The 17300-nt window shown below is 38.8% G+C and overlaps 2 protein-coding genes across 3 annotated transcripts; one reads left to right on the top strand and one right to left on the bottom strand.

Moving 5' to 3' along the window:
- Positions 1-4216: 4216 nt before the first annotated feature.
- RNS2 (ribonuclease 2) lies at positions 4217-13117 on the top strand. The gene is made up of 9 exons (XM_008790020.5): positions 4217-4463; positions 5943-5971; positions 8234-8307; positions 8446-8547; positions 8654-8657; positions 9678-9769; positions 10557-10718; positions 12458-12557; positions 12723-13117. The coding sequence occupies exons 1-9, from the start codon at positions 4273-4275 to the stop codon at positions 12767-12769; spliced, it is 801 nt and encodes a 266-aa protein (XP_008788242.3). The 5' UTR covers positions 4217-4272; the 3' UTR covers positions 12770-13117.
- A 557-nt stretch (positions 13118-13674) lies between these two features.
- On the bottom strand, positions 13675-17031 carry MRL7 (polyadenylate-binding protein 2-binding protein). Of its 2 annotated transcripts, XM_008790019.4 has the most exons (5): positions 16184-17030; positions 14897-14981; positions 14589-14700; positions 14388-14507; positions 13675-14162 (listed from the first exon to the last, which is right to left on the bottom strand). In XM_008790019.4, exons 1-4 carry the CDS (start codon positions 16945-16947, stop codon positions 14404-14406), a joined length of 1065 nt encoding a protein of 354 aa, XP_008788241.1. In that variant the 5' UTR covers positions 16948-17030; the 3' UTR covers positions 13675-14162; positions 14388-14403. The 2 variants fall into 2 exon arrangements, 1 of the variants encoding a protein (XP_008788241.1); XR_015974860.2 differs by lacking the exon at positions 14589-14700 and having other exon boundaries at positions 14025-14162; positions 16184-17031.
- Positions 17032-17300: the final 269 nt, after the last annotated feature.

The raw sequence follows: 17300 nt of genomic DNA, 5'->3' as shown, positions 1-17300 counted from the left end.
ATAAGGTAGCTGGGGGAGAATAACCTTTGGATGAGTTTATGACCTAACTAGTGTTGCTTGTAGGGGATACGATTCTTTTTTCAGCAACATGATTCGTTCATGTGGGTTCTGCTCTCTCTTGATAGCTCTCGTTGGAATTATTTCACCGTACATCTGCAGTCGCACCGAATCACATGCGGTATGATTAAATTACCCACTAGCCAGAGCATAAATGGATAAGGGTCGCACGTGGGAACGGATTCCGAACGAGTTCATAGGTCAAGGGGACCGGATGTATCCTATCTCTACCGAACGAGGTCACCACCCGGCAAGTAACTCTCATTCTAGCTGTTTGGTTTAGAAAAGTTCTTGTTGGGGGCGGATGGGGCAGGGACCACTTTAGTTCCATACTGCTTGAGTAGCAAAAAAGGTCTCATTCCCTATCCTTTGTGAGGCCCTTTTGGTAGCGGTGAAAGTCGCACCGAAGGGGCAAAACCGTGTGAAGGTAAAGTACCTACGTGGCCCTCCCCCAGAGCGGACAATACCTCGTAATGGGGGCCATCCATTTCTGTGCTCTAATAATTGGTGCTTTCGTTGAGAGTCCTGCCGAAACTTTCCCGCATGACCCTTCCCGCTAGGGGGTACTATTGGGGGGCGGATGGGGCAGGGACCACTTTAGTCCCATACTGCTTGAGTAGCGAAAAAATGTCGTGCTTATAAGGGTCTCATTCCCTTTCCTTTGCGATGGCCCTTTTGGTAGCGGTGAAACTTGCATCGAAGGGACAAAACCGTGCGGAGGTGAAGTACCTACGCGGCTCTCCCCCAGAGCGGACAATACCTCATAACGGGGGCCATCCATTTCCGTGCTCTAATAATTGGTGCTTTCGTTGAGAGTCTCGTCAAAACTTTTCCACATGACCCTTTCTGCTGGTGGGGTACTGTTGGGGGGCAGATGGGGCAGGGACCACTTTAGTCCCATGCTGCTTGAGTAGCGGAAAAAGATCGTGCTTATAAGGGTCTCATTCCCTTTCCTTTGCGAGGGCCCTTTTGGTAGCGGCGAAAGTTGCACCGAAGGGCTAAAACCATGCGGGGGTGAAGTACCTACGCGGCCCTCCCCCAGAGCGGACAATACCTCATAACGGGGGCCGTCCATTTCCGTGCTCTAACAGTTCTATTTTCATTCTAATTTTAAGGAGGAACGGAAATGTCCCAATCCTTCAAAATTCAATCTGGACTCTAACCTAGTACTCAAATCCTAGTCCAATTTTAACTTCAGTCGCGAATTAAATATGTTGGAAAATATAATCATTCTGATTCTTATTCCAATCCATTCCGTTTTAATTCTAATTGGAACCAAACACACTTTAGATGTCTTTTAAGCCGTTGGACTTTTAGTTCGGCATTATATATAGGTTACACAGTGTGAGTGTCTTTGCAGGCTTTACCTATCAAAGCCGCATGCTATGTTGATTTTAAGCATACATAGTTCGGCATTAAATGCTGTGTATCATGGTGTTTGTGTGGGCTTCACTTATCAAAGATGCATGGTTGATCTTAGGCATACATAGTTTGGCATTATATCTTACATATCATGGTGTTTGTGTGGGCTTTACCTATCAAAGCTGCATGTTAAAGCAAACATATATAGTTTGGCATTATATATTAGTGTGGGTTTTACCCAAAAAGAAACTAGAATTTTCAAATATTGCCTGAAAGTTGAAAATAGTAAAGGCTATTATGCTTGTATATAAGATTCATCAAATCGGTACCGAAGATCGTATCAGCTGGTAATCAGTTTAGTACAGTAGAGATCCATACCGTGTTGTTTCAGGATATACTAAAACAAGGGGAGCCGGAAGAAAAAGGGGAGAGAGAAAAGGAGAGAGATGAAAAGAGAGAGAGGATGAAATAGAGAGGAGGGAGAGAGAGGGAGGGAGGGGGAGAGAGAGGTTTGAGCCATCGTGGAGGAGCTTCAAGAGCTCTAAACCCAACAAGGAGGACTAAGAGAGTGGGGGGAGAGAGAGAGGCCAGGGGAGCGAGAGGTTCGAGCCATTATAGAGGAGTCAAGAGCTCCGGATCCGGCGACGAGTACCTTGTTGTGGGGGGGGGGGGATTCGAAATCAAGTGAAGCTGAGAGGGGATTCGAAATCAAGTGAAGCTGAGAGGGAAGTAAGGAGAGAGAGACTTATAGGGCTAGGGACCTTGTCATTATCATCAACTTGATGAGGACGTGGCTTAGGGATTCGAAATCAAGTGAAGCTGAGAGGAGATGATTCTAACCGAGGAGGAGCAAAGGCGTTATATATCGAACCAAGAGCTTGAACCATTCCGATAACTGACTGGTCCGATCGTAGTATGCTCCAAACTGGTTAGTTCGACACAGTCTGCCTAACCTTGCTTGTGCATGCAGGAGAAAACCACTTATAAGTTCCAAGCACCAGTTTTTAAACTATGTAGAAATGATATATGAACATTATGAATATTCATAATTGTTGAAAAAATTATAAGCTAAATATATAGAATTTCACAATTGTTTGTTGGGACAATGAGCATTGCTTTGACTAGAATGTAATAGAAATCATGATTGATAATTTTGTTCATCAATCACCAATAACAACAATGACCTAACAAATAACATTGCAATAAAAGAATACTAAGAAAAAAATCCGTTCCTCAAATGATTTCTGCATTTATTTCTTACTCTCCTAACAACACTTACCTCTTAGGCAACAATCATAGACCATCATTGAATGTGTTTTAGCATCTATATTCAAAAACCATGTCATGCCTATTTATGAAAGCATAAGAAGTAGGAGGACTCATTTAAGATGGAGGACAAGCAAACTTGTATCGATTTATAATATATATAATGAAGAAATTAGTATATATATTATTTTTTATTTATTTATTAAGGGTTAAATAAATATATCACATTTTCTATTATCAAGCTATGCAGAATAGTACTATTTTATTTTTTTAACTATTCCACAGATTTTTTTAGAACCTTCCATATAACATTATTGTCACCTTATTATAATAGCTTGCTGCAAACAAAATAGTTATTCTCTAGGTTCAATAGTTTAACCACCTAACTAGTAACTACTAGGAAATTAGCTTGTCTTTTTTTTTCCCCTTTTTTTTCCCCCGGGGGGGGGGGGGATCATTCAAGCAACCCTTATTGCCATTCAAGTTTTTTATAAACTAAGAATGTTTCTATGTTGATGGATCATTCCTTAGATATGGATTAGGAGGATCTTTAAACCTTCAAGGAAAAGATATGCTTACAAGCAACCCTTATCATGAACAGGCATAATGAAATTCATAATCTTCTCATAGTTAGTGCTATAAGATTTGTAATTGATATCTGCAAATTTAATCAGTCTATATGTAGCATCAACATGAACAAAATGCCAATGAAGGTAGTTGTGATTGGTAGATGGAATGTTGATTGTACATGTTGGATTTGCACAATATTGGAATTCAATTTCAGATGAATTACTATATTCCAAAAAATGCAGGAAGTATCTACAAACTATAAGATGATGATGTCATATATTCTTGCAGGTGGTGCTTTTTTTTTTCCTCCATTTGTTTATCGATCTTCTCTCTTTGTACTTGTTTTCATGTCAATGTGTGTATATATATATATATATATATATATATATATCTATATATCTATATATATATCTATATATATATATATATATATATATATATATATATATATATATATATATATATATATATATATATATATATATATATATATATATATATAGGAGCCTTTTTTTTAGTTTCTCTTTTGAAAATTTTGATTTTTTTTTTTTGCATTTTCTGATCTTCCGACAAATTGTTCCTAAAATCTGAACTTGTGACTCTAGGCTTACGCATATAATAAAATAATATTATGCACGATCCGGTATCGTAACGGTGAATTTTAGTTTACAAATTTATTTATTATATTTATTTTTATAAATTATACAAGTTTAAATAGTGGTACCATGTTTTTTGTTTTTTTTTTTTTAACGGCTCTAATCACGTGTTTCCCGGATTCCGCGATGCCAAGTATATTCCCTCACATGAGTCTGTGGCTCACCATTTTAACTTGTATGCGCTCCGTTCACTTGTCCTATGCCGTGCCACTTAGACGGTAGATGTGATATCCCGCATAACAATTTCTATGAGACTATCTGGTCGCAATTATTACACTTCCCTTCTCGTCGGATGGCTTCAAGAATTATAAGCCTCCCGAGTTGAAAAGAGAGAAGGGAGAGACAGAGAGCGAGACGAGCCATGGCGACTTCGAGCGTCCCGAGGCTCCTCTCCCTCCTCCTCCTGCTCTCGGCCCTTTCGCTTTCCTTGGGGTCGTCCTCCATGGAGACGGTGGGGCAGAGGGAGTTGGATTACTTCGTGTTGTGCCTCCAATGGCCCGGCACCATCTGCAAGGATACCCACCACTGCTGCTCCTCCAATGGCTGCTGCCGGTACCCCTTTCTGTCTCCGATCCCCTCCCTTCTCTTCCGGCGTTCTTGTGATTCTCTTCGTGCTTCTTGTTTGATCTAATTCGGTCCGATTTGGAATTCTAACTGGGATTCTGATGATTTTTGAGAATTGGGATTTTTTAGTTTTAGCAGGATTTGGTTTAGTTTTGTTTGATGTGATTCAGTAGGCAAAATTTATTTTGTACTTGGAATAAATTGAATCTTTGACGGTCGATATGGTTGCTTCGATCCTTGATTTGAGATCATTCGATTTGCTCTAATAGGGTTCAAATTGCTAATCATGCGATTTCTGAAATGTCGTAGTCCGGATTCTTTGCTCCCAACTGTCTGCTTTTTGAAGGATTTATATGCAGTTTTGGGTGGTTAATTCGTTGTTCTTGACATGGAGCTTTATGGCAGCTTCTTTTCTTTTTTTTTTTTTTTTTTAAGATCTTGAAATGGATACTCATTCTTGTTTTTATTTTCTTATTATTTCTTGATATTTGTAGGTTACTTGTTTTTCTTATATTTTCTACGGGAAGACAGGAGGTGATAACTATGGAAGATTTTATGGAAAAAATTGGAAATATAAAAAAAAAAACTTGCAATAACAATAGAATTAGGTTTAGAGGAATAATTAGCTAATAAAGATTCATAAAGCCAACATTTTATAGTTGGCACAAGGCTTGATGGTTATGTATGGTTATGGTATCTTTTCTTCTCGTTCTGTCATATGCCTTAACCCTGTCCCATATTGGAGTCAACCATCTGACTTTATGAACTAAATCTTGTTAATTTCCCTTTTCCCACTAATTGAATAAGTTGTCCTTTTCTTCCCATCTCCTCCCTGATTGACTTGTTTGTTAGTTGATTGGTTCGCTGTTTTTATGATATAGGGCTCTTCTTTTTTCTTTTCTTTAATTATTTGATTTGGTTGTGTTTACAATAAATTAAGTTTGAATTGCTTTATATGGTTTTCTTGAGATTGTGTTGAGAGGGCCAATCTATAGTTTCTTCTTAATCTATGATTTATATGCAGTCTTGTGGTCGCTTTATTCTTTATCTGGAATTTTTAACTTGTTTTTTTTAATGTTTATTCTATAGGGGTATATATTGTTATTTTCATATGTGTAACTCTTCCCTGATTTTGCTTCATTAGATTCCCTTTGATCAGCTACTTACTCTCATTATAGGTAAAGTAGGAATTGTTGTCGCCAGTATTTTCTAATTAATTTCGTGTTTAGCTTTTTTCCCTCCACTTATTATTGTTTGTTCTTCTTGGTTAAACCTCCTTTTATGTTCTTTCTTTTTTCATTTCATCAATTCTAAGCATGCATCTTGTTTACGGATGTATTGCTTATCTTGCAGGGCTGGGATTTTGTGCCTTTTACTTTTTGCAAATTCATTCTTGTTGTAATTTTAAATATAACTTGTGTAATGAAGACGACATGCTCTGATCTTATCTTCCTTGTTCTTTTGTAGGTCACAGCCTCTGACAGAATTTACAATTCGTAAGTTCTATGCTATTGAGTAGTATTTTAATTTTTTTGTGCAGTTGAGAAATTTGTGTCAAGGTCGGAGGAACCAGTACCGAGCATCGTATTGGTTTTCCGGCGGCCGGGGCTATACTGACGAGGGCACGGTATTGTGAGAGAGAGGAACAGAGAGAGAGAGAGAGAGAGAGAGAAGGGGGAGAAAGGGAGAGAGGTTGGTAGACGCCGGCGGAGGGGCAGCGGAGGTTGCGGCAAGCAAGGCCACGGCCGGTTCTCCTGTTTCGAACGAAACAGGGGTCCAGCCGCAGCTTAAAATTTTGTTTCGATTTGCCGACTTCACTTTAAAATTGCAAAATTTTTTAATTTTAGAATTTAAGTGAAGTCAACAAGCGATTTGCCAACTTCACTTAAAAATTTTGAAATTTTTTGAGGCATGGTCGGACTCTATTTCGTTCGAAACAGGGAAACTCGGCCTCGGCCTTGCCTGCCGCGGCCTCCGCCGCCCCCCCTGGCCCTCCACGGCCCTCCCTCTCCCTCCCTCCCTCCCTCCCCCGCTTGCTCTCTCTTTCCTTCTCCTTTTCTGGCTCCGGCAACGAGTCTCGTTTCCATTGCCAGAACCGTACTAGTGAGCTACCAGAAAGCCTCGGGACGGCCGGAACCATCCGGTTCGCGACGGTTCCGCTGACCTTGATTTGTATTATGTGACCATGCTACATCTATGATATCATTATATGTTTCGAATCTCTATTCTTCTCAATTACTATGGAAACAAGGGTGGGTTAGGGACAAATAAAATCCATTTTATTCATGTATAATTTATTGTATAACAAAGTTGCTCCCAATTGCTGTTTGTTTGAAGATAACTAAAGGAATAAAGTTCAGGAAATTGATGAGTGGCAGCAACATGTTGATTTATAGTCTTTGTGAAGGGCAAAAATTCATGTGTGATCTATCGCACTGTACCTCCATCCGTGTGACATGAACAAGAACTGCTAGTCTGTTAGTCTCTTCTTCAGACTACTTATGAATATTCATTTCAAATTTCAAATGATATTTGTACTCATAGCTAGCAAAAAGATTTGAATATGAATACAAATATCCACTCTTGCATGTCTACGAGGAATCATTCTATGAATTGAATTCTTTAACTGAATTGAACATTGCTGGATTCTCCTTTCATGCTTGTCAGAAACTCCTAGACTGATTAAGAGTTGTTCAAATTTACTGGACCGTAATATTTCCCTCACCTTGGACCAGATCCCCATTGGTTTAAGCAGGTTTCCTAGTCAAAGTCGGAATCATTGGAGTTGTCAAATAAACAGATAAGGAGACCCTGCCTCTTTATCCCTTATTCCTTTACCCTTTTTCCCTTTCTTTCTTTTTCTTTCATCTGGCTTAATGTTATTCTCTTTTGCACTAGCAAGACAAGTAAACAACAAAAAATGTAGCCAATTGTGTGGTGTTCATCATATTGACATGTTCCAACTTCCAAGTTTGACAGTAGGTTTTTTTTTCCTAAAAGTTCTTCTGAATTGCTTGAATGTATCAAGACTTCCACAAAATTATTAAAAAAAAACTTATCCGCCATTGGATGTGGTCGACAAATGAATGGGAACATTTTGGTCCTCACAACCAGAAAAATACAGTCTGCTGCTGAGTAGTTGCAAAGAATTAGACTTGTAACAAGGAGCTGAGGGCAGGTGTCATATGACCTGGAACCTAGTAGGATGAGGATGACACTTCAAGTTCACCTAAAGGGAAAAAGAAATCGTAATGTTCTGATCTCTAAATTATGGAATAGCATCTTAGAAATATAAGTCAATTTGAAACAATTGATCTAATAAAAATAATCTTTTTTTCAGAAAAACAGATGCACAAAAGGAAACAAGGGGAAAAATCTTCTTTTATGTCCCACACTCCTATTCCATCTTGTGCTCGGACATTGATATTATTTTTATGATCTTAAAAACTAAGTCAGAAGTTCCATTTTGATTTTTGTGGGGCTTGAAATGGGTGATCTCATACCTTAGATAATATGTGCATCTAAAAATAAGCAGCAGAATTAGGAGACATGAACTTTGCAATTTTCTTGGTATTCTATGTAGAAAAAATTGTCTCTTTCTTAATGTCCTGGTGGAACTAAAATATATTCAGAGAAGATAACTCCATCTAAATGTACATTGTAACACTGAAGATCATTATATTGTTACTCATGATTAAGAAAGTTTTAGTATCTTGAAACTCTGGATTTAAGACTCTACTGTAAACCTTTTATAACAGATGGTCTCTGGCCAAATTACAATGATGGAAGCTGGCCAGCATGCTGCAGTCACACTGATTTTGATATAAAAAAGGTGCAGAAATCACTGTTTCCTCAGAATATATTTATATAGACATACACATGCATATATATCTTAATATCTTTTCCCTTGGCGACAAATTAAATCAAATAAATTTCTTTCTGACACTTTGGTGAGTATATCTGCATGCAGGTTTCATCTTTAGTACCAGAACTTGAGAAGTACTGGCCATCCTTGTACTGCAGCACTCCCTCTCTTTGCTTTGGTGGAAGAGGACTGTTTTGGGCACATGAGGTAGCAACAATTTCCTAATTACTTCCAAATATATTCACTCCGGTACATATAACTTACAAACTTTTGTTGTTTTAATGCATGTGTTGATTGGTTTGGACCTGGACAGTGGGGTAACTTGTCCTCTTAACCTTCCTTATGCGGTGGAGTAGAATACTGACCTTTAAAATAAATTTTGCATTATTTTCTTTAGAAGAAATCAATAAAGTTCTGTGAATATTTTGCCATTTATAAGTTCATGAAAATATAACTAAATTCAGAGGGTTTTGATATCCTTTCCTATTTCTTAGAAGGTTTCAAATGCTGGCCTCACGTATCATGCCGAGACAGTGCTCACACCTAGCATGAGTCAGCATGGCTCCAATTTATTCATTAATCAAAAAGAGTACTGTATTCTTTTTAATTATTTTTTTAGTTCAGCATGGTGTGGCAAATCTGCCAGATGTCACAATATGTGCAGGGTGGCTATCATATCCTCCAGCACTGGCACTTAAGTCCTTGATTCCTTATCCACCAGAAAATATAAAATTGTAATTACTGAACATACAATTAACTACTCATTGAAAAAAGAAAAGAAAGGAAATGATGTGCAAAAAAGAAATCTACAGTTAGCTGGTACATATTGAAACAATGGTTTATCCATCCAGGTTTTAAATACTAATATTCACAAGGCACACATATAAAATAGAAAAGCCATGATGCAGAGTTCCTTCTCAGGCATCTCCAAGCTGTGATTTACAGCTGTTCGCCATTGCCTGTCTTTTTAAAAAAGTAAGAGTCATGTTTTAAACCTGTAGTAAGGATTAGCTAAAAGGAAGAAGAAACTGAAACCTACAGTTCATTTTCAAAAATTATAGATGTCGCCAGTTTTGATTACCAGAACAAGGAATGTTTGATGCATAGATATGGACAGAAAAACACCAGAAAGAAAAAAGGAAAGAAAAAACCAGGAAATACATGGAACATGTTTTGGGTTTCCATTGGACTTCTGATCCTAAATCTAGTAAATATTCCTTTTCCAATTAATATTTAAAAGTTAGAGCTGTATGACGGGGATCAATTGTTAGTTGTTATGGTTGCTCTTTTCTATTATATATGCAGCATTCATTCTTCACTGTATTTGATGCTTGCAGAAAAGCATGGGACATGTTCCTACCCAGTAATACAGGATGAGTATGATTACTTCTCCACGGTCCTTGATCTGTACTCCAAATACAATGTTACGGTTAGTGTTGGGGCTTTGGCACATTATATCTACTTCAATAGATCTCCTTATGTTTCCTTTATATTTCTACTACTGCCTTGCTCAGTCTAAGTCTATGATCATGTTAGTCACCTTTTCCTCAATTTCAGATTTTTCTACAGTTCAAAATGATGAAACTCAACTTCTTGTTTAACAAGTAAATATACAGGTCATATGTTATCATCTGATAGTTGAAAGCTATTGCAGTCAACTCTCTTCAAGAAATTAATTATGCGGTATTCATTTGACTGTTATGTGTTCTAATATTTATGAAACTTTTCCTATTTTGGTCAGATCTTTTCCAGATAGCTTGAGCTAGGAAATCTAAATTTTTATGTCCAGCGAAAGCTGAACTGTTGAATGTTGGAAACCTGATCTTGTACTGACAAGCAGTATTCCATGGAAGAAAATATTGAATACAAGATGATTTGAAATGCATTTATCATTACAATTCAACAAATCATACCATTCACCAGGTTTTAATCTTTCTGCAGTGTTCTTTGTGCATTAGAAATCACAGGAAATAGTAGAACAAGCAGTTTGCTATAGTAATGATAGCAATATTATGCAACCACATAGGTAGAAGCAAATCTTACTGGCCAAATAAGGTGCATCTAGAACTAAGTAGAAGCAAACCTTATAATTAATAATTTAACTACACTGTCCTTTGATGCATCCATTTCAGAGTATTATCACGGTACTCTGCATGGTATCTGCAAACTTGAGTTATCATGCTTCCATTTTGCTTAACAGTTTGTTGTGGTTGCAGAGAATTTTGAGCAGTGCAGGTATCTTAGCTAGTAATGGTGACAGATATCCATTGGGAGATGTTATTTCCACCATTAAGAATGCCTTTGGGGCATCACCCTTAGTGGTTTGCAGTCATGGTTCTGTGGAGGAACTTAGGTTGTGCTTCTACAAGGATTTTAAGGTCAGCCATAACTTTCCGCCCACAATTTCCTTCCAGTTGCCTTACTATGCGGGAATATCTTGTTTATACAACTCACCCATGACACACACATTTATCTGTCTACAGACACATGGTTGGGTTATTCACTTATTGATTGTGATTCAAGAATTTAGCTTGCTAGTCAGGGTCAGCTGTCTGCCATATCATTGTTTTAGTTTAAGAAATTCCACATAGCATACTCAGAAATTTGCATAGACGGAAACTACATTCATATTCCTGTAAAGTTGAAGGTAAACAGGAAAGCTGTAAATCTAGAGACTCAGGTCATTTCTAATTGCAACTTGCAAAGCACTGTCACAAGTCACAACTGATTAGTATTTTAGCATATATCATAAAAATCCAATGTTACAATCAGGATAAACACCAACCACTCTTTTGATCATAGACGGACCAGATCAAACAACCGTAGTAGGTGGATAAGCGGTTGTTCCTAGTTGATAGGGGCAGGTACCTATTAAAGGTATTAGTATTTTAGTAATGTAATTCAAAAGCATGCCCTAATCTTCAGTTTTTGTCCATCTAGATCCTGTCGCCATCATAATGACCACAATCCTCTCCTCCCCTATCTCTATCCATCCTCCATCTCTCTCTGGTGTCAGCTTCAGCTACCATCACTACCTTCTTAGTTGCTCTTCCCCCCTAACGACACCCAGCTTTGTTATTGTTGTTCTTACTGTTGGGTTGTGGCTGGCAGTAGGACCTTCATCTGCTCCATTGGTGGTCACTTTTCCCTCTTCTCCACCTCTCTTTACCGTCAATGTTTCTTAGCTGCCACCTGACTCCACCCCGCTATTGCAGTTGGTCTGCTTTCGATCTCCCAACTAATATACTTTGCATCTTTGGCCTTATTGTTCTGTGGCACTGTTTCTCTTAGATTGTGGCTTGCTGCTGCTTCTTCCACCGTTTGCCAGCAGTCCATCTTTCGTCCCCACACATCTTTGGAAATGTTTGGCGTTGCTTAAAAAAGTGCTTGTGTGAGTTTTAAAGCTAAAAAGCACTTCTCCAAAAAAAAAATACATGTAACATTATATTAAAAGTGCTTCTATAAGAAGAAAACGTCAACAAAATGCTTTTAGGAGTAGCTAGAAAACCTAACTTCTGACCTCTCTTTCTATAAAGCAGAAGCAACACCAAATTTGTCTATCTAGTAACTTTATGGGAGAAGAAGGTCCTTACCATTTGAACAGCATTAAGAATATTTTTACTTCTTAAAGTAAATTTTAATTGAGAAACAGACATTTGATACCCTATGTATGTTCGAAAATACCTTTTTCTGAGCCATCATTTTGCTTCCAATTTCCATATGCCATTTGCCTTCTTAGCCTGGCAACTGAGGTTCCCACCTTTTTGTTGGAAAGGTGATTGTCTAAGAAGTCATTTTTTTGTGTTATTTTCTCCGTACAAAATCATTTTTTGTCTTATTTTTTTGGTACAGAATCTTTTTTTTTTCTTTAACAAATTTATTGATGTCTTATTGGGTTGTTTAAGTCAGATGTGCAATCTTCAGACATAAAATTACTTTAGAGGCTACTACCTTTAGGTTTTTGATATGAGCTTTTGAGATCAGCAAGGGTTCCAGCTAATTAGGTGTTTGGGATTGCATTGTCCAAATCATATATATTATAGAGTTTGCTCATTTGTTATGATGCTGCAGGTGTACAAGGCCTTAACTTAATTGCATTGTGTCTGCCTTTTTTCAGCCTCGCGATTGCATAATGGGATCTGACATCATAGATGATGCATCATACTTACGAAGCTCTTGTCCTAGATATATCAGTTTACCTACATACGCTCCACTCGGTGAGTTTTTCAATTTATACATCGTTGAATCAGTTTAGAGGAAGGAGTTGCTCCTCCCAATCATGCTTACTGAGGACACTCAGGTTACTTTCTTGTCACTATAGCGCTAAATTTACAGCTCGTACTCACTCTGTGCTCTTTTTTTGTTTTTTTGTGCAATGTCAGTTCTTGGTGATGCCAGTGGAGCAATGTCTTGGTCAACTGACCACTAAGACCCCGAGGCCTCCCTAGTGTTTTAGGGATAATCATGCCGCAAGATCCTTGTACGAAATTGAAGCTGAGCAAGACATCATGATAGGAGTGAAACATTGTCAACAAAATTACTTGGCCATCCAAGAATTTAATATGGGCTGGTTATCTTCATCGGTGTAGAATGCAAACATGTCATTCAAATATGCGAATGTAATATATCCATACATGGTCCTGAACCTTTCAGGTTATCTTCCTTTCCAGTTTTAGCTGTTTTAGAGGCCGATTGTGATAATTGATCATCCATCCTTGCCGACTGGCTTCTGAACTAAGATTCTTATGAATAATTTGTTAGTTGTATTGTTTTAAAATCCTTCTTAGTTGGGAATTGGTAAAATGCATGTAAAATACAAAAAGGTTCAGGAATGGAAGCTCAGGCAAAAGTTCTCGAGGATGCCTTGAAGCTGAGGTAAAGGAATGGAAACCCTGCAGTTTTGCAGAGTGCAAGATGGTTATCCACATGTTATCTGGCCAAAAGATGTTAAAAATCAAATGATAATGCTTTCGACATAATTTTCAAGATAATGCGACATATATGAAAGATGATTAAAGTGGAAAAACATAATGGAAGTTACATGGATGGGGAAGCAAGCTGATTTCCCCATCCCCAGAATGAAGGATCGTGGAAATCAACTATGAGATAGGGGTTGGATGCTGACTAGTGCCTCTCCATCTCCAACTTTTCCCTCCATTCCCCACCTGAAAAGTTCAAAAGCTAGAACATACACAGACCTTAGACCGTAATTAGGCTGTCCCAACAGGCCAAACAGTACCTAGCTGCAGCATTCAGTTCATGTTACCTACGATTTTAGCAGTCAACAAGAAAATTATGGACAAGTTTAGACATTTATAAGCATGAAATGGACAATTTGGTTGCAATGTTTGATATTCAGAAGCCTGTGTATTATTTCACCAAACTCCTCACTGTACAATCTGAGCGAACAAGCATAATTGTTTTAAGAGATTTTTTTTTTTAAAAAAAAACATCTTGAAAATGCACACAGTAGCTTGCAATGCATGAACGTTGCTTTCCATCTGAAAGCATGCCAAATTCAGTTATTTGTGATACAGTCAAATAATTGTTCAGCCCTTAATCTTATCGATGGACTGGCTGATGAGACCGCATCTGTGATTGTCATGCAATCTAAGTCCATACGGTTGACTGCCTCTTAATATGCATACCTCCTGTATGACAAGTTTCTTGACCACCTTATGGCATGAAATCTTTATTTCGACACAGGGATGTAGGATCAGTTGATGACAGATTCTCGACATGTTTCTCCTGCATGATAAGTTTGAGTGCATCGAAAGCTGGTTCCCTTCTATTAATGGAGGTCTCATGATAGCTGTACAGCCCTGTGATCAAATTGAACGTGGGAACATGACAATTATATCATTCTGTGGTGCTTATCACAAAGAAATGGAGAAATGAATAAATATAGAAACACGCACATATGAACTCGTGCATAAGTACATGCGTGTTTCATCCTCTGAAACAACCGAGTTGCGGCAAGCCGCCTGTTTTTCTAGGATGAATAGATCTTGCCCAACTTCTGTGCAATCTTGATAAGCAAGAATTACCTGAATCACGAACAAATCAAAATGGAGGAGCAACTTCTGCAGGATCAATCCATGATGGTCTCTTTGCGTTATAGTAGAAATGTGCAATCATTTGCACCAATTCATCTGCCGTTCTGAGTTCTGCAAGTCCAAAAGCCAGGCAATGGATAAGGGTCACAACATTTTTTTTAGCTAAGATGGTTTCCAATAACATGTTCACACCTTTCTCCCTGTACAAAATCCTGTTTCCCTTTACGAATAATAGTTGTGGGCATTCTTTGACTTTAAGAGCATAAGCTAAGTCTGTCTCGATATTAATATCAATCTTGACCGTCTGTAGCACATAACCCAAGACATCATGATTTAACAAAATTAAACATGATAATGTCAGGAAAGCATACAGTCAATTCAAATTTCAGAAATAGAAGGATTGTGTAGAAGCACATCCCGGAAACTCCGACAAAAATAAAGGACACGTGAGGAATAATAGGATTAACATTTCAGCAACTTTAAAGGAAAAGGTGGCATACTCTAGGAGGCAGTCGATCTTTAGCATTCCAGTATACCTTGGCCGCCTTCTCCAGCTCCTTCAAGAGCTTCCAGTTATCAGCTGCCCTATGATGGAGCAGAAAAATTAACAAGAAAGTGGAATTCATTTAGCTAGTTCTGCAAGTAATTAAATAGCAAACTTAAGGCAAATATCCTCAATGTTGTTTCCCATGCCTAGCATTAATCACTTAAAATTTCACATAGATGGCAGCTTGGGACTCGAAAAAGTATGAAGTGAGTGTGGAGGTCAATTTACCTATAAGGTCAGCTAGGCTGGTTATTTATTCGTAGTTTTTAAATGACATATTTCTGGAAGCATCTTTGCTTTTTGTTGTTCTTACACATATCCTTGACACGTAATCTTGTACAACTTGAAATCATTGCCAATATTGTTCTACTTGGAACTCCATTCTTATGTTTCGTAAAGTTGTACCAACATTGCCAAGCTATTAGATTTCAGAAGTAGGTAGATATATCAATTAGACCACTAATGATTAAAACATCCAGTGCTTCATTTCCAATTAAAACTCATTGTACTATAACGCATAAGAACTTGGCAATCAGAAGGTAAGAAATGGATCCGACCATCTTTGAGGTTTGGATCACCCTGTTTGTGGTTTCCACATTAATTCTTGGACGACATCTTTTTACATTCTTTTTTTTCCCACAAACCCCTCCTAGGATTCTGCTTAATATTTGATAATAAGTTCTTATAATTTTGACTTTTTGCATGCATAAACTAATAGTTGCATTAACCAAAAAAGAAAAAACACTAAAAAGGAATTTATGATTCTAACAATACCCACAGTTCAAAAAGATCCTCCACTTACCAAGGGCTTAGATCTTCACCAAACATGGCCAATACACATCAGTTTATTCTGTCCCAATTGACCACATTAGTGCAAGACCTACTTATTCCAGACACCTCAACAACCTGATGCATATACAATCAAAGACCTTATGTTCTCTCATAGACATTTCACTGCCATCTCAACAGATTGGGATTATCACACACACCATAAAGGTAGGCTTGCACCTCATCCACCCTCTTTCCAATTATATTTTGCTTATTTATATTCTGATCATAACTTTGTAACATGTCACCGTGCCCTCATCATAATGTTTCCTTCTTCCACATCCTAACATTTATCCAATAATTTGTAAAAGTCTCTTATCGATCCCAATTATAATTGTACTCTAATGATATAACAGTCCATTAGTGAAGCGAATTAAAACTCACATAAAGAACAAATGTACGGATCCAATACCTTCTGTAGCGCTCGAAGACTAGAACCACGAGAGGACTCGGATGGAAGGCAAAGGTCTCCCACTCCAAGCAGTTGATCTCTTTCACCCACCCCTCATCCATCTCTCTCTCCCAATCGATTTCCACCCCATCGACGACCACATTCTTGATCGGATGCTTCTCAAAATATTCCGACGCCCGGATCCCCCACCCGATATCGGCATCCAAAGGCCAGTCTGGATCCTCCTCTTCCACCACCTCCTTCCCCCCGCCCTCCGAGCTCTCCTCCTCATCCTCTTCCATAGTTCTCTGCTTTAAGACCTCCTCTTTCCCCTCCAAGACCCCGGCGTCCTGCTCCCGGATCGAGGCGAAGGTCCGGTCGAGCCGGTCCCGGACGAAGTCCTCCACCGCCGCCGCCTCGCTCCGCCGGCCGCGCCTCGGCTTCTGTGGGATCGTCGACGGGAAGGCGTCGCCGGAGGCCGCGGTGGCGGTTCCTCCCGCCGGGGTCTTGGGCTTCGAACGCCGACCTTTTGGCTTCGTCGGGTTAGGGCTAGGTCTGGGGTCGGGATCGGAGTTCGAGTTAGGGCTCGGGTCGGGTGTGGCTGATGCTTTTAACGGGACGAAGGGTTTTGCGCGGCGGCGAGGGTTTCTTCGAGAGAAGGAGCGGGTAAAGGAGGAAGAGTCAGGGTTTGGGTAGTGGACGAAGAGAGGGAAGGAGGAGGGGCTGGCGGCGAAGAACTGGAAGAAGGGTTTGGGGAAGAGTGTTCGGATTTGGAGCGATGACATTTTCCCCCTCTCCCCGTCCCGTAGGAAGAAGACGGTGCACTTTGTACGAGTGGATAAGAAGGTATTCAAATAAACTTGGTGTATGTATATATATATATATATATATATATATAATCTTCAGCCTTTTTGCATGCCAATTACAAGGAATAAGATATTCGTAGCTCAATTGCATGACTTCGTTACAACTGACACATGGAGGTGGAGTTTATATTACACAAACTCTCGTCCCTACACTATTCCCTCCCATCAAACAAGATAAAAACGGCCTTTTCAATTCATCGAGAAAACCAAAAAGTAAAAAAAGGAAAGTTCTCTTGCTATTAATGATGTACTGCATACACCAACATTGCATT

Source organism: Phoenix dactylifera, chromosome 2 (assembly GCF_051530095.1).
Source record: "Phoenix dactylifera cultivar Ajwa chromosome 2, Ajwa_hap1_PhDact_Kaust_v1.1, whole genome shotgun sequence".
Taxonomy (NCBI): domain Eukaryota; kingdom Viridiplantae; phylum Streptophyta; class Magnoliopsida; order Arecales; family Arecaceae; genus Phoenix; species Phoenix dactylifera.
Note: the sequence above shows the minus strand (reverse complement) of the source record. Positions and strands in the feature narration are given on the sequence as shown.

Bases quoted from the DNA above. Each gene is read 5' to 3' on its own strand.
- MRL7 (XM_008790019.4), bottom strand. From the start codon at position 16,947: ATGTCATCGCTCCAAATCCGAACACTCTTCCCCAAACCCTTCTTCCAG. The intron at 14,701-14,896 runs GTATGCCACCTT...TATGTGCTACAG, and splicing joins AAGATCGACTGCCTCCTAGA to ACGGTCAAGATTGATATTAA. The intron at 14,508-14,588 runs GTGTGAACATGT...TTGGACTTGCAG, and splicing joins GATTTTGTACAGGGAGAAAG to AACTCAGAACGGCAGATGAA.
- RNS2 (XM_008790020.5), top strand. From the start codon at position 4,273: ATGGCGACTTCGAGCGTCCCGAGGCTCCTCTCCCTCCTCCTCCTGCTC. The intron at 4,464-5,942 runs GTACCCCTTTCT...GTTCTTTTGTAG, and splicing joins TCCTCCAATGGCTGCTGCCG to GTCACAGCCTCTGACAGAAT. The intron at 5,972-8,233 runs GTAAGTTCTATG...CTTTTATAACAG, and splicing joins TCTGACAGAATTTACAATTC to ATGGTCTCTGGCCAAATTAC.